A 23,892-nucleotide genomic window follows, 5' to 3' on the forward strand; every position below is an offset into this window, starting at 1 on the left:
TGGTCTAGGATTAAAGGGTTGGCATAGAAGTACTTTCTGATTTACATATATCCAAATTCCTGAGCTCCCAAGGAATAGAAGACATTTAGCATAACTACATTTTTGGTATAGCTTAGGCAGAGTAAATAATTTTCATCAACATTACAAACTGCCCCCAAACCTGGACTGCCAAATACCAGCTAAGGAAGTGTAGAGAGCCGTGCACGGCCGTGCCGCAAAGATGGCGCCGGCGTCCGGCTTCCGCCTTCCCGATGGTAGGTGTTCTCTGAGATAAACAACTCCTTATTTGGCTTGGGCGTGGAATCTGGCTTGCTTGCGTATGTCTGACCCTATCGTCATTGTCCACGTGGCACTACGGGGTTGGTTGCCCAGTGGCTATAAAGGGCGTGGGCTGGCTTTCCCCAGAGTGAGAAGATGGCTTTCCCCAGGGTCAGAAGATTGTCTCAAGGTTCCTGAATAAACTGCTTGGAGAAGAGCCTGGTGTTGCGTCTTCCTTGCTGGTCGAGGCGAACGTGACAAGGAAGGAATAGCCTTTTAGGTAGGCTACCAAAGGCCAGTTGTTCTAACACTGTGACATTAACTCTTTTGTGCAAACAAGGTCTATACTTTAATTAGTTCTCCCTAAAATATTTGTCCCCGGGAGCCCATAAGCTTCATTCTCAAGTGGGTTACAAATATTCCCTCCCTACTTGTGGCCTTTCCCAACTATGCTATGTCAAATGGCATTTTTTTTTTTGTTATTCTCATTTCTCTTCTTTCTTTCATCTCATATAGTGCCTATTAATTATTTTATTTATCTAATATCTGCCTCTACATTTGAACCATGAAATGGATAATCCAAAGAAACATTGTCTACTTGGTCTCCTGAAGAATCTCCAGCAGCACATGGTACTTTCAAAACTGGCTAATGAATGAAACCTCACAAGGCAACCTGTGTCAGTGGCTTGGTGACTATGAAGAACAAATAGAATATATTTGTCAAACACACTTCCCCAGACATTTGTTTCTTCTTGCACAAAATACTAAAATTATTCTATGTTCTATTTTTCTCAGTGATGTGTGATATTGGCCGAATTTCCAACTGTAAAATATGTAGTTACCATATTGTCGTGGATTAAGTATGCTACTGATCTCATGATCAGAAGGTATGTATGAATTCTGGTTTTAGAAGATTGGTGTCAGAGCAGTTATAACATGTCTTGGAATAACAACTTTATTTAACTTCTGTATAACAACAGAAACACATGTTTTAAACTTTTCTTTACTGACCATTCAAGTATGGACTTTAAAAATCACTATAGTAAAAAACTGGAATACAGTAGTTTCATTATCCACTGGGGATAATTTCCAAGACTCCTAGTGGATGCCAGATACCACAAAGCACAAAACTTTACATATGCTATGCTTTCCCCTACAATACAATTTAATCTATAAATTAGGTAATACAATATTAATAATTCCTAATAATAAGATAAATAATTGTAAACAATAACTGTAATAAGTCATGTGAATGCAGTCTCTTTCAAAATATCTTATTATTTTGAAATAATAAGTAAAGATATTAGTAAAGATATTAGCTAGACAGACCTATAATTTTTCTTTTCTTATAAGGTTAAGAACTTTGACCTAGTCACTTAAAGGAATTACTTCATACCTTTGCTTTGGTAATAAGACAAGTCTTGTGCATTAGGGATCATTAAATGAATAAAATAAGAGATACTTGACCATAGCCCTAATTGAGTCAGTTAATCTGATAATTGAGATGGTACTTAGTAGTGAACAGGTGGGAGGCATACACAACATGAGCTTTTCCCATAACTCAGAATGACATGTAGGTTAAAATTTATGAATTGCTTATTATTGGACCTTTCCTTTTAATATTTTTCATAAGATGGTTAATAATAGGTAACTGATGCCACAGAAAGTAAAACTACAGATAAAGGGAAATTAGTGTACATATTTTTAGACCAAATTAAACTCCTGATTTCTTGTTAAAGTACTATAATTTCCTTCCTTCTTGATGAAGGCTTGAATCTGGAAAACACTGCCTTTATCTGACTTACCCTGTTACCAAGTTCTTCAAGTTCAAAAACTCACCTTATTTTTAGATCTACTTTCTTCTCATTGTTATGACCACTCACTTCAAACACCCACCACTGCATGTCTGATGTTCAGTGCCATGTCTATTTTGTTCTCTCCCTACTGGAATCCACTTATAAACTGAATCAATTTCAGTTTTCTAAATATTAAGTTTAATCAAATCAATATTATATTTAAAAACACCTAGATTTCTTATGACATTCAGGACCTCCTGCAGCTGAGGCTCATGCTTCCTTTCTTACATCTTACATCTTCCCATCTCTGCATAAATGTCCCTGCCCCAGCTCCCATCAGCACTCCTGGTTCTTCTCTGCAGAGAGTACTATTCCATCTATGTCCTACCTTGTGCTCTTAGAGGTATTTCAAATCTTATATTTCTTCAGAGTATCTCTTCAGCATGCATAAATTCTCTGTACTAGTTCAGCATATGCAACTTCTTTTACTCTTCCACATGTATTTACCACCCAATTTTGAGCCTTTTGATAATATGGGTTCTATTCTCACATATTCAATGTGCTTTCTTCTCTATCTAGCTCAGGGATTTACTAGCCAAGTAATCTCTCAACCAAACATAAAGGGCTAATCAGGGAAAATAAATAAGTAAATAAATAAATAAGTGGCTAATCAGTTTTAACACTGCCCTCTGAGTAACACTGACACCACACTTTCTCTGTTCTCCAATCTGCTCAGATCCCAACAGAGAGCTTCTACTTCCATCCACAAACCTGGTGTTTATGTTTCACAACCTGAAGGGTAATAGTAATTGTCAATTATTAAAATAAATTTTTTGCTTAATTATTTTGGTGATCTTGATTCTAGAAAATATCTCAATTCTGAGTAATACAATGAAGGGCTTTGCTCAGGACCTTCTTTTCTCAGGACACATTCTACTTGTAGATCAACAGAGGAAACTAACTTTGAAAGATGAATTCTTACAGGATCTGCTTCACTAGTCACAGTGACTAAGAGGGAGGTAGAGAAAGAAATATTCACAAAAGTTAAAATGAAAATTTAAACAGACTTAGATCTTTAAAATTTAAACAATTTAAACTTTAATAGGATACTCAAAAGCATTATTTATTCAATCTTTAATACGGATTAGGCTGTTTGCTGACTTATAAAGTGAGTTTAAAGTCTATTTAAGGTATATTTCTTAGCTAGATGGTGGTGGTGCATGCTTTTAATCCCAGCACTTAGGAGGCAGATGCAGGTGGATTGCTGAGATCACAGCCAGCCTTGTCTACTGAAAGAGTTCTAGGATAGTCAGGGATACACAGAGAAACCCTGTCTCAAAACAAACAAACAAATCACATTTCTTTGTGCACAGTAATACCTTAAAATAGGAAAGAGAATCAAACATTTCTTCTATTTGTTCTGAAGACTGAACAGATGATGATATTGGATGGGATGAATTCAAGGAATCTTTCCGCATGGTTTTAAATCGAGCATCTAAGAAGTCTTCGTACTAGCAAAAAAAAAAAAAAAAAAAAAAAAAAAAAAGTAGTAGGAAGTCATGACCAGTATAAAGGCAATTATAGCATTTATATAAATTATGCAAATTGCTACAAAATGAAAAAACCTGGGTTCACTAAATTTTAGCATATAAACTACTGAAAATACAGTGTATGAATATTCCTTAAAATTAAAACTGCCGCCAGGCGGTGGTGGCACACGCCTTTAATCCCAGCACTCGGGAGGCAGAGCCAGAAGGATCTCTGTGAGTTCGAGGCCAGCCTGGGCTACCAAGTGAGTCCCAGGAAAGGCGCAAAGCTACACAGAGAAACTCTGTCTCGAAAAACCAAAAAAAAAAAAAAAAAAAAAAATTAAAACTGCACTTAGAATTGAGGGACATGAGAATTAGCATTTCCAAAAGAAGAGTATAACTGTAGAATTAAGAATATACAACTAACGAAAGCAAATTTCCAAATCTGAATATCCAAGATAAATATTCAATGAAGATTAAAGTATATTTTTAAAAGTTGAAACTTAGGACAGAAACTTGGTCCTTACCTTGAGTTTCTGTTAAAATAATATACAATTCTTAGTTAAGGTTATTTTAAATAAAGTACAAATCAGTCTGAAAGCATAGAGAGAGAGCTCAGCCAAGAGTTCCCCTAGAATGTATATTAGAATTTTAAGCATTCTGGGCACCCCCAAGTGGTGAAACTGTGTATTTCATTGCTTAATTAAGTAGCACACATGATTTAAACTACCTACTTAGTATTCCAACTAAAAATTACTTGCAATTTTAATCAAGCCCTATATACAGAAATGTTAAACTTGAAATTCTCAAGAGTATTACTGCAAGTACCTGAATAATATCTGTAAGGAGTCTAACACCAAATCACAGAATTTTAGGGTTGAAAACATTTCTATGTGGGAGGTTTTCCTACAGTTTGAGGGGCCCAAGTTTCGTGTTTCCCCTCTGCTGCCCAATAATGCTTGAATTATTTTAGCAATATCTGCCAAATTATGGCTTACTATGACAGCTGTGAGTACAGGAAATATCTCCAAACTCTAATGACACAACTCACAACATAATGCCTCTCTATAACAGGATGGTAGTATTCAAGACTTTGAAACAGTATGACATGTGGTTTGTATACAGCAAGGAAAACTAATTAACTAATTAATTAATAGCAACTTATATGTTGTTTAAAAACTGTTGAAAGAATGCACTCAGTGACAACATAAAAAGCAGTATTGACAGCAGTCTTCATTTCATTTCTCTTAATACAAAGATTTTTAAGTTTTTTTAACAAAACAAATTTTCCAACTTTATCTAAATTCCTTCAAACAGCAGAACTATATTTATTTTAAAAAATGTAGCAGTTAAAATATTCATCCTAAAGTAAAAAATATGATCATACATAACTATTTCAATGTTCAATGAACTACATCAATACGCAAGAGTGTGATTTTAATTGTAAAATCTCCAGAATTATAGATTTTGCTATAGCTTTCTAAAAAATTTTCATTACCTCAAATGCATAGAAAATATATGTTAAATATAACTCATAACCTCGATATTCCTGCCTCATAGGATAAAGAAAAACAGTACTTACACTGTTGAGCTCTTTGAATATTTTTTCCACAGAGAAATACTCCATGAAAGTCGCAAAGCCTTCATTTAGCCACAGGTCATTCCACCACTGCATTGTAACCAGATTACCAAACCACTGTAGGAAAGACAAGCTAGTAACCAGCATGACATGTATATTCCCAGGAATTTCTTAATTGGATTAACTATCAGGCTAATTACAGATAATCAAATTAAAATGTCTTAAAATAAACTATATTCAGAACAATTAAAGACTTATTAAAATTATACAAACTGTACCAAAAAATAAAGGATTTTAAAAGTTGTATAAACTTATTTTAGTAGTAAAATAAAAACTTCAACATTTTACCTTAGCTGAATGGGAAAAGAAGCAGGAAAGACTGTGAATATATTTATTTATTAAAATGTATATGATTTTTTTACATAAAATATACATCAGATTATATAGACAATGAAAATTTTAAGCTGTTTCATTAAAGTGAGATTTCTTAGATAATGAAATTATCTGATCTAATACCAAGTTGGTAAGGTTATTTTCCATTTTATATATATATATATATATATATATATATATATATATATACACACACACACACAATTATTCATAACAACTAAAGATTGTCAGAGGGTCTAGATTTCATGTTTCTCCTCCATTATCTGAGTTCAAGACACATGATTCACACAAGATTCAAGTAACATTCCTATAGAAAGCTGTCGCCCGTGCATGCGTGCACGCATGTGTATACACACACACACACACACACACACACACACACACACACACACAGAGAAATCTTTAAATGCTTTCTATACATGGTAGTAAAAGAAGGCAAAAGGTAAGAGGCCCTCCTAGGTCTCTTGTGGGCATGGAAAGGTGGCTCAGCAGTTAGCACTTGCCCTGCAATCCTGAGGATCTCAGTTTGGATCTCAGTACCCGTCTAACAAGCCACCATGTAATTCTCCACAAACGTCGGCAATTCCAGCTCTAGGGAGGTACAAACAGGTAAATCACTGGGGTTTGTGGGCTCCCAACCTCACTAAATGTGAGTTCTAGGTTTAGAAAGAGACCCTGCCTCAGGACAGGTAGAGATTGATGGAAGAGGGCACCTGATGCACTCTTCTGTCCTCCACATGTGCTTTCACATGCTCATACACTCACATAGACAGAACACATACAGACATACACACATAGACACACACACACTCAGGCACACACACACACACACACACACACACACACACACACACATGTGCAGGCACACACGCACAAACTTCTTTTTAAAATACTTGCAATAAAAAGTGGTCATAGGGGATACAAATTTGTCAATGTGGTCTGTGGTCTGGGGTTTATTTCACATCAGTAGCAAAAAATAAGGTTATTACTACAATAAAACAAAATTACTTTTGAGAGTTCAATCATTTCTTTTTCTAAGATACTATCTTAAAAATCTGTTTAACAGGAAGATGAGTGATAAGCCCTAAACAAAAGAAAAAAATAAGAGAAACAGTCTAAGTGGTAATGAGTGGTCTCAGAAATAACAGGATTAAAAAAAACTCACAAAGACAACTTATCTTCCAGCCTATTTACAGCAGTAAATATATGCTTCATTTATCAGCTTGCCAAGAAGTTTTTACAAGGGTCACAGAGTCATCTACAGATGATGTTTGAGACCAAGTTAACTGGCCACAGCACTTTCTAGTCTTCCTTCATGTATCGCCACTTCACAGTTTCCCAAAACACACCCTACACTGAAAAGCATCTCATATCTAGGGCACAACAGAGATAATATTTTGGGAATGGGGATATATATGGACAATTATTTTCTTTTTTAATCTTATACAAAGAATTCCTTCACTCTATATGGGGAGAGCTCCTTCTCCCACAGTAATAAAGAACCTAGTTCTAGCAAGAAATAGAAAAAGAAATTTGGTCCTGACAACTGTGATTCAAGAATTGTTAGTAAGGAGTTGGGTATGAGCCCCACAGCTATGATCTGATACTTAAGAGTTGAGGCAGGAGAAATGTGAGCTACACATTAAGAAGGTTTTGTCTTAATAAAGAAGATGGTGTAACTGAGGGAAAAAGTTCTATCCTACAAGGTTACACTGAGCAGCTGGTAGTTGCCAGATGTGATGCAGATATGTATTATTAAGGGAAAAATGATATTCCAGGGTTGGAGAACTGAGATCAGTGGTAAAGTACTGTCTAACAAACACAAAGTTCTGGGCTTGGTCCTAGCACTGGGGTAATAAAAAAGATAATCTGAGGATACAGTTATTCTTCAAGGCTACCATTTACTAGCTGTGTATGTTTAAACAAGTCATTTCTTAGAGCTGAGTCTCAGTTTCTATACCTGTAAAATGGGATTACCACCCACCTTAGGACATTTGTAAGATGAGACAATGGATGTGAAAATGACTTAAATATGAAGCTCTAACATATTATTTTCCCTTGATCATTAAGTTTGTGTTTTAAAAGCTTATTTTTTATATAATAGCAACACTAAAACCACAGAATAGTAATATACTTAATATTATACAGGTGTTTACTAAAACTCTAGGGCTTTAGATGTAATGCACTGGTTGGTAATACCTGATGTGCCAGCTCATGAGCAATGATTTTAGTAACCAATTTTCTATCTGCTACTGAAGAAGTGGCATTGTCATACAGAAGAGTCTCTTCTCGGAATGTAATCAGGCCCCAATTTTCCATTGCTCCCGCTTCAAAGTCCGGAATGGCCACCAAATCTGGACATAACATGAAAGAAGAGATCAACTTCTCATCTACAGAACTCCCTAAGTCAAGATACTTTACCAAGTAAAGACAGCGAGATCTTCCATGACCTTTAACACACAGAATCTTTATTTTCCTAGATCTACATGCTCTGCACCTGGCTGTCAGCTAGCTGAGGAAGACCTGGTCAAACCCTTTTATGATCAACAATTCTACTGTCCCCTAACAAAGAAAAAAATAGCCATTTCCTTGACAATGAATCAGATTAGAGTAAGCAAGACAAAGGCCAGGTCAAATCCCATTACGTCCTTCAGAACAGCATCACACTGAACAGAACTTCAATCTTCTTACTTTCACGGGCTCCTGGTATGTACTTTTTATTATTTGAATCAGAAATTTCTTGGAAGTTAGTCCAACTCCAGATGGAGCCCTAAGCATATTCCTATAACTCCATAAACTTTTAAGTTATATAAGTTATTTAAAGTTCAAGTTCAGAAAACTTAGAGATTGTAAATAATCATAACAAATATAATTTTTACAGCATTAACAATGTTTCTTGGTTTTTTTTTTTAAACAATTTTGGCAAAAGCTTCTTCTAAAAAATCATTTGTAAAGCAAATCTTCATTATAAATTGCAATAAAAATCAAAGCCTCTATTAAATTCTTACCCAATTTCTTAAGTGGGTATTGAATTTCAAAGTAATTTTGATAAAACTCAAGGAGCTTTACAGTTGTGTCCAAGGCATGGTGAACTTGACCAATCTTTTCTGGTACAGCATATATTGAAACCTAAAGAGAAACATAATCCATGATGTAAAGACAGGTAAAATTAAAATGCTATGCCACTCAGCTGCACACTATTAGGACCAGCAAATTCAAGAAGTGCATACTATATGAGATCTTTTCAGATAAAAACTCTTGCTTATAATTCTTCCAGCCACACAGAACAAGTCAGCTGTATCCATACTTGCACAAAAGAATTACCTCATGTTTTAATTTTTTTAAAGTTTTACCAATATCTCAAATAAACTACTGTGGTATATCTCAGAGAAAATAATAAGCACTATCCTATCTAATTTTACATTCTTGTACTCCTATGACATAGAAATGCTCTTACTTATGAACATGAAGACAATGCGTTATCTGCAGCACAAAACTAAGGTGTTAATCCTTTCGGCACCTATTACTATGCCTGTTCTTCAGTAGGCACTAAATACATATTAGTAAACAAATCATCAGTTGTTGGCTTGCCTTTATGGATCATGTAATATAAAAAAAAATCATATCATTATATACCCTCACTATGATTCAGGTCTCACCTTGCCCATTCACTTCAGGCTACACACTCAGGAAAAAAGCATATATAAAAAAGCACACAGGTTGCTTAAATACCTATGCTTTCTACCTATCACTTGGTAGATAAATTCATAGTTTAAGTACATATGATAGGATTATAAAAGAAACTGAAATTTGACCAAGGGATGCAATTATTCTCAATCCTAGAATACAATTAGGAGAAAGGGTAATTTGGATATTTTTCTTTCTTTCTACTTTTTCTTCTCCTTAAAAGAATATGTGCAGCCTCAGCCTGGTCTAGGGAGTGAATTCCAGGACCGCTAAAGCTACACAGAGAAACCCTGTCTCAAACAAAACAAAACAAAACAAAACACAAAAACAACAACAAAAATAAAACCACGGGCTTTTAACTTCTTAATACACATACATCATGTGTTCATTATATTTATATCAATCTCATTCTAATAAATAATAAAACAGTAGAAAATAAGCAAAGTGAAAAATATGTCTCAGTAGAAGTATTTTTTGCCATTTTGTGATCTGAAGGATTTAAAATATGGTCCCATGCATATTAGGCTAGCACCACTGAGCTATTTCCCAAGGCCGCTTTCTACTTTTTATTTGGACACAGGGTCTCATTAAGTTCTCCAGGCTCAGTCTTGAACCTGTGATCCTCCTGCCTCAGCATCCTGAGTAGGTGGGATTACAGGTCTTCACTACCATGCATATAAAGGGAAAAAATGCCTTAAACAACATTTTGGGTTGGGTAAGAGAACACTGATTACTACTGTTTGGTGGTGTGGGGTACAGCTCTGTAGTACAGGAGGAAGTTAGCAAGCCTAAGGCTCTGGGTTGAAACTTAATAAAAAAAGATTAAAGGAAACAAAAGGAAAGAAAACAAACAAACAAATATCTTAGTCACGGTCAAATGAAAGTCTACTGGCAACTAGGCCTTAATAGCTATAGCCTAAATGCTTTCTTGCCATCCACTGCTAGGACCATTTAAGAGATTTCTGTAACTACAGCTATGAAGATCCCTGCTTCCTCAGAGCAAAAGGTTCTTTACGACTGAAAAATAGAGTATTTGGTAGGTTTAACCTGTCTGTGCCTTAGAGGAATAAAAACAAAAACTAGCTAACAAAAGCAGGACCAAACCTTACCACGCACATGAGAAGTAATAACATGGCCTGTAGGATCTAAAGGACACACGGGCCTTCCAAAACAGGTTAACTGAACACATTACAGAAAGCATGAATTCCTAACATAAAGAATATACTGAGTCCCATCCTAATGACTGATTAGATGAACTAGAAGGGAATGATACCAAATGTGAAAAGTGTACCAGCATGATTGAAAGACATTTGGGATATGTCCTGGCTAGTTTAATGTCAACTTGACACAAGCTAGAGTCATCTGAAAGGAGGGAAACTCGATTGAGAAAATGCTGCCATAAGATCCAGCTGTAGCCGGGCGGTGGTGGCGCACGCCTTTAATCCCAGCACTCGGGAGGCAGAGCCAGGCGGATCTTTGTGAGTTCGAGGCCACCCTGGTCTACAGAGTGAGATCCAGGAAAGGTGCAAAGCTACACAGAGAAACCCTGTCTCGAAAAAACCAGGGGGGGAAAAAAAGATCCAGCTGTAAGGTATTTTCTTAATTAGTGATGGATGGAGGAGGGCCCAGCCACAGTGACTGGTGCTATCCCCAGGTTCTATAAAAAAAGCAGGCTGAGCAAAGCCCATAGACACAAACTAGTAAGCAGCATCCCTCCATGGCTTCTGCATCAGCTTCTATTTCCAGGATCCTGCCCTGTTTGAGTTTCTGTCCTGACTTCCTTCAGTGATAAACAGTGCTGTGGAAGTGTAAGCCAAATAAACCCTTTCATCTCCAGGTTTCTTTGGTCATGGTGTTTCATCACAGCAACAGTAACCCTAACTAAGACAAGATATAAATTATTTTAGAAATTTTGAACAAAAACATGTTTGTGAATAAATTAAAATTATAGCTATATTGATAATACTGTTGAGGGCTCTAGTTAAATGCTACATGTCAGATGCAGTACTCATATCTGACTGATTAAACTAATTCTATCAACTAGCCCATCTATAACAAAAACAAAAGCAAGAAGAAAGGAAACAAAACAGAACAAAACAAAAGCCTCTAGAGAAGCAGGAAGCAGTATTTTTCACACCTGGCCTACAATTTTCCAGGTAATTCTAACATTCCTATGAAGAAAAAAATCATTTTTTTCACACCAAATGGATCTTCCACTTTCTACTAAAAAAAGATAAGTTTAAGGAATAAAAACTGAAATATAAAAGGTAAAAAAAAATTGGTGGGAGGAGTGTTACTGGTATTGAACCTAGGGCATGGCTAATGTCCAGTGAACTGGATTATATCCCTAAATCCTGTTTTTCCTTTGAGGCTTGGACATTAAAGCAGACTTTAGTAATAAACAGGGCACGTATAGTAATCTACAGTTATTGATAAAAATCAGTTTAGTAGTATAATTCTACCTCTTTATTCCTGAATCTTGTTAAACAGACCTATATTATAAAATAGAAGCTGGATTTCAACATCTTAGAATAACAAAAATTCTTCACCTATCTTCCAAGTTTTGGACTTCTGGTTGCAACACCTACACAAGTTACTGATGTCAGCACTATATAGTGGTGGAGAGTAAAACTCTCTCCCACTGACTGGCACCTAGGTCAATCACTTAACCTTTCTGAGACACTCTCTCATATGAGGCTAATGCTGTAACCATCTTTATTTCATAAAATAAAATGTTTATAAATGAGTTCCTAGCACAGTTGCTAACACAAAGTATGTCCTATCCATTTCCTAATAAAAAAGGAGAAAAATAGTAAAACTATTGTTTATTCATGCTGCTAAAAAAAACCATATTTACTACTAGGCAGTACAAAAACTGAGATTACATCTCTTGGTATGCAAAAGATTAAATGATACAGTTACATATGGAAAAAGAGAATGTGTATTATATCTATGCATATGTATAGATATAATGTATAGATATAATACACATATACATGTAAATGGAATTTCTTTTTTGTGTGTGTCTGTATATATTACAGTCCTGAAAAAATGAAGTGTAGAGGGGATTAGAATTCAGTCTCTTCAAGAGATCAGAGCTAGTAATTATGAAGGAGCGATTCCATACCAAAGACATATTCTTGTTAAACTGTGCTGCCACCTAATACAAATGAGTATAAAAGCCTCTGCCCACCACTCAAAAAAAGCTATGTGAAACACTTTTCTTGAAGTTTCTTCCCAACACCAAGCATACATGAGGATGGGTTATATATGTGATAATGAATTATGACACTAGGAGTGATGGAAGAATTCACTCTAGAACAACTGAAAATATAGCTGAGCTTGTAAAGAAAGGTCTTAAATATCATGATGAATTTTAATGTAATCCTACAGACAATAACAAGCTAGCATGGCAGATGGGGAGCAGGTTTGGAAAGGTAAGTAAAGGAGAAAGTAAGTATTTAAAAATAACTCTTCTCTATTATCAGTGTTTATATCTCTACTATAAAATAAAAGTTCAAATCAAACAACTATTTATACATGGATACTAATCACAAAAAAAAGCCTTGTTAAAACAAAAATTATGAGAAAATGGAAATAAACCAGGCCCTTAAATTAAACAATCTTACATATAAACTCAGCCAGGACTTGCTTTTTTCTTCTGGTTTTGGAGATTGAAACTAGTCTTTCACATGCTTAGAAACACTGCTGATCTTAGCCCAGCACCTAAAATTTTTTTAAAGAGTATTCATCTCACTTTTACAGCTAATTTAATATGACAATCAATAGTCACACAAACTACTCTAACTCTTAAAATATGGCAAGCAGAGACTCGTACATTTTATTTTAGTTTAAACCTAAAGAGCAATACAAGGCTACTGACCATCATATTCTACAGCATAGTTCTAGAAATATTGGTATATTGTGTTATCTTACTATAATTCTATTATAAAATAGAACACTTGAAAACTATTGACTTTCAGGTATTAAATGAATAGCAGTAAATAAGAGTTAAGTGTTGTGGGATATTTGGTCACTCTGTGACATCCTGAGACTGAGTTAATAAAGTAACCTTGAATGAGGGGGTGGAGTCAGCGACTAGTTGACAAGAACTAGTCAAGAGTATATGGAGGACCCAGGATGCAATAGAGGCACAGGAAGGAATAAGGAGGAACTTGGAGATTCCACGGCTTTTTATACTTCCTTTTTGTTCTAGGAAGTGTGGATAGAAGGTCAGCTAGTCACTCCTCTGCCACTTCTTTGGTCTATCAGGTTTTCACCCCAATATCTGACTCCCAAGTTGTAGATGTAACCAACCGTCTTATTAAATAAGAAACACAGAATGACCGCAAAGAAGAAAGCCAAGAGGTCAGAGCTAAGAGCTAAAACCTTACCCTTCCTCCTGCAGTGGTCCTACCTCTCCGAACCAGAGCTACTTAATGTGTTAAAGTCTTTATATAGAGTTTCTGTTCTGCCTTCTCATTGGTTGTAAACCCAACCACATGACCGCCTCGTTATGGCCTGTCTGTATAGACCTCCAGGTTTTCTATGATTGGTATTGAGATTAAAGGCATGTGTATCCAATACTGGCTATATCCCTGAACACACAGAGACTTATCTAGCTCTGCCTACCAAGTGCTAGGATTACAAGCGTACGCCACCACTGCCCTGCTTTCCTATGGCTTGCTAATAGCTCTGACCCCCAGGCAACTTTATTTATTAACATACAAATAACATTTTAGTACAAAATAAAATATCACCATATCAAGTCTTTATTAGTAATAGAACAACTTAGATAAACACAACAGTTAAGTAAGAATAGTATTTCTGTTATAAAATATCAGAATCTGATCTAAAAGCTTGTCTTCATAAGGCAACTACCAAGAATCATTAAAGAATTCTACTTAGCTTACTATAAATAGGCTTTCAGACAATTAGTACACCAACATACCAGGGTTCCATTTACATCCTGACTCAGGTTCCTCATCTCCCCTACAATGAAAGCAACCAGGTATGTGCTCATTTTCACACTTTCAGAAAACTCATCCTGAATAAGTCCTTCTTCTGTACGGACTGATGACTTCTATAGCCAAAGGAGGAAAAAAGATGACAGTTCTGTAATTAAAGCAATCAATGACAAATATACTAAGAAACTAAAAATGCATTTAGATAATAATTGCATATTTTAATCTTTCAGCACAAATTTCTAGAGAGCAAAGCCCCTTGTTTCAGTTTCTTCTACTACCCTTGATCAAGAGGACACACTGAGTACAATGAGAATCCCAACATGGCTCTCAATATATTTAAATTACAGGGAGCAGTGGCTTTTGTCTCTCCATTTAAAAACTGTGGCAAAATGCAAATCCTTCCCCCACCCCAGAACCTTAGGATAGCTGACTTCAAGAAGGAACTGTAGATAAGATATCTTCTAACATGGTCTAGTGCTCCTTGGAGGACCCCCAGGAAAACTTAGTGGAATCAAATGTGTTAGGCCACTAGAGAAGTCTGCAACAGACAAAAGGTGGAGAAATGCCAGCACCTCTCAGGATTTCCCAACCATGAATCACGCTACACTTCGGGTTATTAGATAAGTAGGTGCCCACCTCTTTAAGAGACTGATTAAGGTGAAGAGTGTAGCTATGAGTAGGGTTCTGACAATAAATGATCATGCTGTCTACTGTCTATGGGGGTAGACTGTATTACCCGCTGGCTGTGGCTATTTCTCACCCCTAGCTACACAGGTTTTAGGGAGCATCACATAGACCGCACAAAGCCATTCAGGTAGACACAAAAGGAACCCCAAGTTCTGTTTAGCATAAAACCCCTCTGTTTGGTGTTATCCCTACTACCTCCCATGCAACTAACACTCAAGAAAGAGGCTCCTGTATTTGTTGTCCATTTCTACATGACAACAATCCAAAGTTTCATTTGCCAAAACACCAAGAATAATCACAATTCCACACTCTCAACACTGCTTAGAAAAGCAAATTCATTATATCTTGAGTAGTTTACTGGGTTTGTACTAGTTCATAGTGTTAGTATTTGTACAACTGTAGAGCAAGAAAACACTTCACACCTCCTCCCCGTGCATTCTAAATCCTGCAAGGTCTTTTCCTTCCTCACATGTTCCTTGAGCTGACAAATTTTTCCATTTTTATTTAACTATTTCAGTAATATATACATATATGAGTCTAAATATTCCTACCAACAGTACAGTAAAAAGGAATCCAACTGTTCTCAGAGATCCATCCAAAGATTTTACCTTCATGTCACAGTACCTTAGGCATATTGGATAACGCAGTGTGATGCTCATTCCTTGTAATCTTGATGATAAATGTGGCTTTAAATCCTGGTTCATCAAAACAGGGAAAAGCAGATCTTGCTGCCAGAGGTTCAAACTGAGTTGCTGCAAAGTACCTAAAAACAAATACAAATTGAATAGTTACTGAGTGTCTACTAGACAAGGCACCCTGTCAAGTACTAGAGATATGAAGACAAATATAGTTCCAGACTTTAAGCAATTAAGTAAGAGAGACAGAAGTCTAGAGTGGAGAGAATCTTCTAACAGGCTTCAGATCATATCCTAACAGTGGAAGCACATTAGTAGGATCAAATGGCATAAAACAAATTCTGCTGAAGTTGAAGACACTGGAGAAACTAGTACACAATCTGAATTGGTCCTTGAACACCAAGAATACTTGATAAAGTACAGAAGGGGAAAACAAACAAACAAACAAAAACAAAAATAAATAAACAAAAAACCACTTGAGAAAGAAAACAGCATAAAGGAAGAAGGCAGTATGTATCTATAAGCTGGGGCAGCTGCTAAGTGTGGTGGGATTCACAAAGGTAGCTTCTTAAAAGAGTTTTCGACATGAAGTTCATAGGGATGATGGTCATTAATTGCTACTAAACATCTGGGTTTACAATACTGAATCTCAAATTTATAACATTAACTTTCATGAAAATAGAAAAGCAGTTGTTCTTTAACAGTATTCTGCTTTCCTTTTTATTTTCAGAGATAAACAGAAAGGATGTTCTCCTTTTTATACCACAACAGCAGCAATTAAGACTATAATACATACAAAGAAACTGAATTACAGGTCATGTGAAAAGCACAAAAAGAAACAAGGGCTAATGGTAGATTTTTAATCAAGGAAGAAAGCTGATCTTCACGTGGAAGACCACACAGAGTATCAGGGCAAGTGCACCTCTCTTGTACCAGCTTAAATACCATTCATAGACACTCTAGTCATGGCACCCTCTGTTCCTAGGTCCTTAGACTCCACTTTTACAAGATAAGCAGAAAAGAGAAAACTGGATTTGGGGTCTACACTTATTAGCCATATAACTCTGTCATGTTTGTAACCTATATCTCAGTGTTTTTATCTTATATATTATGATTGAGACAGGATTCCCTGCATCAAGCCCAGAGTTTTGTCAGAATCCAGTAAAACTTTACAATGAAACAAAACATTTGTATACTACATAAGTGATTGTATATAGATGCATACTACTAATACTAGGAAACTACAACTCCTTCTCACACTTAAAATCATTTTGTCTTTCTTGATAAGGATGGGCCCAGAAAAGGCAGAATGAACTTCATGATAACCATGCCATTCCTAACTGCCAACATTCTTACATAGTAAAAGGAACAGGATAAAGTCTTATTATATCCCTATTACTCACATTAGAGGACCTATTTATGGATAAAAATTACATCATAATGTTCTTCCCTTTGTTTGAGACAGAGTCTTTTTTATTTATTTATTTTTTTGAGACAGGGTTTCTCTGAGTAGTCCTGGCTGTCCTAGAACTCATTCTGTAGACCAGGCTGGTCTCAAACTCACAGAGATCACCTGCCTCTGCCGCTCATGCTGGAATTAAAAGTGTGAGCCACTACCCCCCAGTTGAGACAGGATCTTAAATAGCCCAAATTGGCCTCATATTCACTATGTGTACATACACATGTACATGTACACACACACACACACACACACACACACACACATATCTTGAACTTCTGATCCTCCTACCTCGACCTCCCAAGTGCTAGGGCTGCACATGTGTTCCATCATGCCTGACTATAAATCCTAACATTCTAAGAAAATCCAAACCAAAACAAAACAAAACTTAAATTATTGTTAAAGCAATATAATAACTATCTCACACAAATGTCTCTGAGACTACTGCTTTCTGAAGGTACAATGTCTTCTCTATTCTGAATACTTGATGCCTATTCTTTCTTTGTGACTTTGTTTTGTTACAGCATTTCCTCAAGCCTATTTGAAGACAAGAATTAGCTGGGAGTTGAATAAGAGAATCCTAAGCAATGGCAAAAAACAACTTGCAAAAAAAAAAAAAAGAAGTGTGAATTGGAGAAATAGTTCAATACAGTGCTTAAGAAACACAGGTTTGAGTTTCCTCCCTGCCAGACTATTACTGTATGTACCTTTGCCCTTGGCTATTATGAATATATTAGCATTTCTTAGTGAGTTTGACAAGGTAGAAGACTAAAGAAACATAAAATGCTTTGAGCAGTTTCTAGTGTTTTAGTTCCCAATAAGTATTGGCTACTGTTATCCTTAGTTTTAGGAAATACAGAGTTCAACATGATAGGAGAGTAAGGGCTGTGAGAAAAAACAAAGGCCAGATAATGAAAATCTTCAAACTGTTAGAAATAAGAACTAACTGCAAAAGGATTGTACCAAAGGCCATGACCACCTCTACTAATGGAAACAAGTGCAGAGATAAGAATAGGCATATGTAACAGTGTGGAAAGTAGGTAAAGTTTCCTGACCACAAGCAGTGTCTATTCAAAGCATCAGACATTATGATTTTCCAGGCAACAAGAGCACTGGTGGTATAGTGGTAAGAAAAGCTACCTTTCAAGCAACAAGAAATACATCCCCCTAATCATCTTATCAGTTTAAATATTTATTCTAATTATAGCAGGGGTAGTCTCTAGCAAAATAAAGCAAAATTGTAAGATACATACCCACACAAAATTTCTTAGGATTAATAGTTTTCAGACACCCGAAGGTAAGAATGATTTAAACTTTTATCCTCTATCGAGATAGACAATCATGTGGGGCCTTCGCTGTTATTAACAAGCAGGTAAATAAACTAACATTCTGTTTGTTCCAAAATTTCAGTTTAAAATACTATTTTAAATTCTCTAGTTCTTAGTTTCAAGGACCCACATTTTTTTTCTAGCATGTACCATGACTCAATCCAGCCCATGTCAAGAACTGACACATGCTTATACTAAAACATCACTGGATTCCACTGCACAGCATTCATCCTTCCCATTATGTACCAACAGGTCCAAAGATTCCAGGGAAATAATCAAATTAGATGAGATAGCTCTGGGGCTTGTCTTAGAGTTCTCTTTGCAATACTAAGTCACTATTTTATAATGAGCATGGTGTGTCTATCTGTCTATATGTCTAACTATCTATTTCACTATCCATATATGTGGATCATTCTACATACAAAATGTACAATGCAAAAAGGGTGAGAATACTGTATTTCCTATGGATAACAGAGATTACAAACCAATAACTAAAGCTAAAAACTCCAAGGATGCCATTACAATCACAAATTTGTGTTCAATTTTAGATAATCATTCAACAACTGAAATATACAGACAGCATGCTATTTGTTTAAAAAGTATATATATTATGAATATATATGACATTCATAATAAGTAGAGGTTACTAAAATATAACCATATGTTTCAAATTCAAACTACCAGTATAAAACCTTAAAATATATGTGAAAACCAGATGCACAATTTGATGTAAAAAGAAAATTGTAGCAGCTCTTGATGATTCTTAATTTCCAATAGAGAGCTGCAGTCTTGTAACAAAAAAATCCATTTAGTACTTGAGTGTTTTTTGATGACTGAGAAAGAAAAAATTTTTTCTATCATTTGACAAAAGCTAAGAAAGAAATATCCATTCTATTGCTAATTAAATATGTCTCTTGGGTAGAAAAAGAGAGCTAATATGTTCTTTTTATTTTCAGTTAGTGAAATTACTCTTTTAAAAATATTTTTTCTTTCAATGAATCAAAAATAAAAAACTCTGAAACATTGAACAAAACAACAATATATTGATATATAATAGCCAACTGGCCAGTGTCAATAATTCTTAAGCTGGTCTACAGAGTATTATGAGTGCACTATGTAAGAATGCTCTACTAACATAAAGCACATATAAGTAGTCTTTGTGCGCAGAAATGACATTACCATTATTTATGAATATTCCATAGTAATGTACCCTACATTTTTCATAAAACCCATGTATCATATGACTATGAAGATTAAACAGCAAAGTATGATCCAAATAGGCTGTGGAACACCCTTATATTCTGTATTACTTTTTTTTTTTTTTTTTTTTAGATGTGATTCTTTCCTACACTTTTAAAGATTCCATAGTCAAACTGGCATTTTAAAAAGGAAACCAGTGAAGATTAAGGGCACTAAGAATGATATATGTAAGTACGCCACATTTCACACCGTCTTTCTCCGACTCATTAAGTACCTCCTAAAACTTCTGTCTGCCAGCAGGATAGCCCATACCACTCACTCTGCCCGCTTACAACTTCAGGAAAGGATGACACTATTCATCCCATAAAACATGAAAAGCTCAAGGAAAATTTGTTAGTTTGTGATAGAGAATAAATCTTCTTTCATCCCCTTCCGCTATACACTCCTATTTTCTTCCACCACAATACTCACTCCAAGTTGTGCCTAAGACAATAGTATATTCTTCCATAGAACCATTCTATTTTGCACATAGCTTCCCAAATTTAAAAACATGTAAAAACATCTATGGTGTGAGCAAAAGGATCTGCACCGAGGAAGTTACATGCAGAAGAGCATAGAACAAGAACCATTTAGGAGGTTTACATACTTTTTCTCATTACTTTTATCTGTGTAGGAGATGCCATAAAACCCATAATAAGAGTTAGATATATTTGCTGAATACTCTATCTTCAAAGTATAATTGTGTCCTGTTAGAAGGGCTTCAGGGGCAACAATGGCGATTTGTTCATGATATGGATATTCCAGGATTTCAACTTGTTTTTCTTGACTTGAAACTGCTGACATAAATGTCACTCTTGAAATATTATGTCCTGTGCTATGGAGAATGATATTCCACGTGGCTTGAAGAGCCTGAAGTGAAATTGTCACAGAGCCCCTGAATGTCATTGAGGTTAGGTTTGGGTGTAGGCTAAGTTCATAGCGCTGAGGCATAATGGCAGTGGGAAGCCTAATTTGTGCCCATGGAAACAATTTCCCATTTGTGGCAATTGGCTGAATTAGTCCTGTTGACTGGTTTTTTTTGTGGCAGCCTTCTTTGGTAAAGGTACATCTAGGCAGTAGATAAATCACCATAATCACAGAGATAGCAACCACGATGACAAAAACACAGACCACTAAGGTCCTGGCAGAGGGTACTGAACAAGTCCCATCTGGACTCTGCCTGTAGCCTGTTGCACTGTTTCGAAGGCCTGAGCTTCTGTTCATGAAGGACATGCCCAGCAGCTTTGCAGATGACTCATAATCCTCTTCGTCCTCGTCCATCTCATGCTCACCAAGACCTCGTACCAGGAGCCTCGAACCCCGGGGCTCATATTCCACTTCATCAGGTTCCAGAGGATGTAAACAAGGTTCTTTGGCTAAATCTACCACGTCTGGTTCTTCTTCAAACATGCTGTTTTCAATCATATTCCTTGGAAGCTGAAGTCGATCTACAAAATTAAGACATAATGATAAGAGAGAGGTGGGGGAGAGCTCATAATACAATGTTTCTTGGAAACACCAAATTTAGTGGGTTTTTTAATCACTAAGATTTATTTCCACCTTAACACTATTTGAATTAAATAGAGGCTTTATGGCATTCTTGAGTTGTTCATTAAAAACTCAAGAATGTATAAAAAAAGCATACTATAGTCATCAACCAAAAAAAAAAAAAACCTAGTAAATAGGCTAATATTAAAAAAAGATGGTATAAAGCTAATTGTTTTTCTGTCACAGATTTTTTTCATTGTTAGTGGTCACTAAGTGCACAAAAATATTCTGATAGTGAAAAAAAATGGCTACTGTGCCTGTATACAAGCTTACTGAGATATATGCAGATTTGAGGCCTGGCTAATTTTGGTGTGTGATATTTATTTTATTTGAATTTGTTTTCTTTTAATAATGAAAGTATAATTATAATGTTTTTAAAAACAGCTGTGGTTTTATAGTACTTTCTTTATACGGTCCTACCCAACACCCTGGGTTCCAGGCTTGACTTTAGAGGATGTCACTCTGGTCATCTTTGCCTGTGTCTGTCCCTAAGTGGGGTCAAAAGGACTGCTGTCAATGCCTTTCTTCTGGGGTCTGGACACTTGAAGCTCAGATTTTTTTGGCCAAATACTGCAAACATAAGGCCTATGTGGGTCTCCTTTCTACGTCCCATTCTCCCTTGGGCAAATTACAAATGGGTTTACCTGCTTCTAGGCTTAAAAGGTGGCTCATCAAGAGAATGGGTTATTGTTTCCCTCAGGTAAAGGATGTTTCTGCACCATAGTAAATTGAAAGAAGATTAGTTATGAAATTTTGGTAAGCAAGAAATAGTAACATGGACAAAAAATTAGAAAACAGATCAAACTACAGTTCAAACACCTGTTTTTTCACCCTTCTGTAACTTTCACAAGTACAACATTTCCCATCCTTAAAAACAGAACAAACACCATGAGTGCCAGCATATCTTGAAGCAGTGGGAGCTTTTCTAAGTTACATTTACCCCATTTGCCAAGAATCACTGAGGAGAAAGGTCTCAAGAAGCAAAGATTATCTATCAATAACTTAGATTTGGGACATTCAATATTTTGTATTTTTAAAAAATCACATCTTGTAAGGGATTTCAAGATTTTTTTTTTTTTTTTTTTTTTTTTTTTGGTTTTTTGAGACAGGGTTTCTCTGTGTAGCTTTGCACCTTTCCTGGAACTCACTTGGTAGCTCAGGCTGGCCTTGAACTCACAGAGATCCGCCTGGCTCTGCCTCCCAAGTGCTGGGATTAAAGGCGTGCGCCACCACCGCCCGGCCGGATTTCAAGATTTTTAACAAACTGAAATCATCTTTAACTTGTTCTCACAAGGCACTTTACAATTAACATTTCTAATCTTCACAACACTTCTATAAAGTAGCAAAAATTAAGACATGAAAAAAACCAAACACAAGTGGATTAATTTAATTTCAGAGTCATATAGATATTTACTTGTATAATTTATATTTGAACCCACATTCTAAAAAAAATTATTTCAAATTTTAATCTTAATATACTGCATCTTCTGACCCATGTTAATTTAGTGAAATGGAAGAGCTTTTAACAATTTGGTATCTGACAATGAAATTATTAAAAATATTATTCATCATCAGTAGACCAAAACTGACATTTTAACTACTTAATACCCAGAAAAAGACAGTGCTCAATAAAAAGGAAACAATAGTAACTCATAACTCACAAAATAAAAGAACTGCTAATATTAGGGTCAAGTTTACAATTGCGCTACTCAAAGTGCAGAATGAAGACCACAGTACCCAAATTAAATTGCAGCTTCTTACAAAGGCAGACTCCTTTCCTCCTAGGTATGAATTTCAGGAAATTACCCAGTGACTTTCATGCATGTAAATTTCAGAAGCATTTATCAGATCATACAAATACCAGTCACACTAGTCCTGGGTGTGCTCAGGACATAGCAGTCTGTTTTACACATCTGAGAACAAGCCAGATTATTATACTGCATTCTCTTCCTCACAAGTCTTTTTTCCTTAGTTCCTTCTACCTGGATGTCATGATTTCCTCTTTCTACCTTCATTCACTTTGGTACACACCTGTTATTGTATAACTAAACTCACTAGAACATTAATCAAGAAAACTCACTCTTTTTTCTTTTTAAGAGTAAGCTGTCATTCATACTTTTGTGCACTTCTGATTTTGGAAACATAGAAACTCGAGTAAGACAGTCAACCATTTTCTACTTCTCCACTCTGAATTTGGTAAAAAATTATGCTACCTTAAAAAGATTTCTTTGAATAAAACTTCTACTTATTTATAGGTGTAGATTTAGCAAAGTAGCCACCTACCCACCTCCTGTGAATGGTGTGTGTAGAGAACAGGGGTTACAGTATTCTGTCTCTTAGAATTTGGTGTTCTAAGCTTCCAATAGTGCCCCATATTGCCTTGTGGTGACTGGTGTCAATGGATATTGGTTTGGGGGTTGTATTAGTTACTTTTCTGTTGTGATAAACATCAAGAACAAAATCTACTTAAGGAAGAAAAGATTTTTGTTTTTGTTTTTGTTTTTGTAGCTTAGGATCCAGAGAGTTAAGAGTCTACTTTAGCAGGTAATGTATGACATGCCTGCAGGAACAGGAAGCTGGCTGACCACATTTCCATCCAAACATAGGAAGGAGAGGAGAGAGAGAAGAGACAGAGAGAGAGAAGGGAGAGAGGAGCAGAAAGTGGGGTGAGGCTATAAACTCTCAAAGCATGCCCCAGTGATATATTTCCTCCGGCAAGGCTCAACCTCCTCAAGGTTCCATAACCACCCAGAGAGCACCACCCAGTGGGCACTGAGTGTTCAAATA

General features: G+C 35.9%; 1 protein-coding gene and 2 long non-coding RNA genes across 3 annotated transcripts in view; 2 read left to right on the forward strand and 1 right to left on the reverse strand.

Annotated features, from left to right (window-relative positions):
* The window catches only part of Lnpep (leucyl and cystinyl aminopeptidase), an 85,548-nt gene that overhangs the window by 26,709 nt on the left and 34,947 nt on the right, over window positions 1-23,892 (reverse strand). The window contains exons 2-8 of the mRNA XM_059272934.1: window positions 20,165-21,005; window positions 15,521-15,659; window positions 14,194-14,325; window positions 8,564-8,684; window positions 7,755-7,909; window positions 5,166-5,279; window positions 3,434-3,565 (exon numbers count right to left, since the gene is read on the reverse strand). Of these exons, the coding sequence (XP_059128917.1) occupies window positions 3,434-3,565; window positions 5,166-5,279; window positions 7,755-7,909; window positions 8,564-8,684; window positions 14,194-14,325; window positions 15,521-15,659; window positions 20,165-21,005 (1,634 nt within the window). The remainder of the gene's footprint in view (window positions 1-3,433; window positions 3,566-5,165; window positions 5,280-7,754; window positions 7,910-8,563; window positions 8,685-14,193; window positions 14,326-15,520; window positions 15,660-20,164; window positions 21,006-23,892) is intronic.
* Window positions 413-12,678, forward strand: LOC131918710 (uncharacterized). Its single transcript, XR_009381068.1, has 4 exons — window positions 413-538; window positions 8,036-8,261; window positions 11,287-11,398; window positions 12,636-12,678. It is a non-coding gene; the product is annotated as an uncharacterized LOC131918710 (long non-coding RNA).
* LOC131918711 (uncharacterized) lies at window positions 17,544-21,037 on the forward strand. The gene is made up of 3 exons (XR_009381069.1): window positions 17,544-17,658; window positions 19,651-19,745; window positions 20,744-21,037. It is a non-coding gene; the product is annotated as an uncharacterized LOC131918711 (long non-coding RNA).

This window comes from Peromyscus eremicus, chromosome 8b (genome assembly GCF_949786415.1).
Source record: "Peromyscus eremicus chromosome 8b, PerEre_H2_v1, whole genome shotgun sequence".
In the NCBI taxonomy this organism is placed as follows: domain Eukaryota; kingdom Metazoa; phylum Chordata; class Mammalia; order Rodentia; family Cricetidae; genus Peromyscus; species Peromyscus eremicus.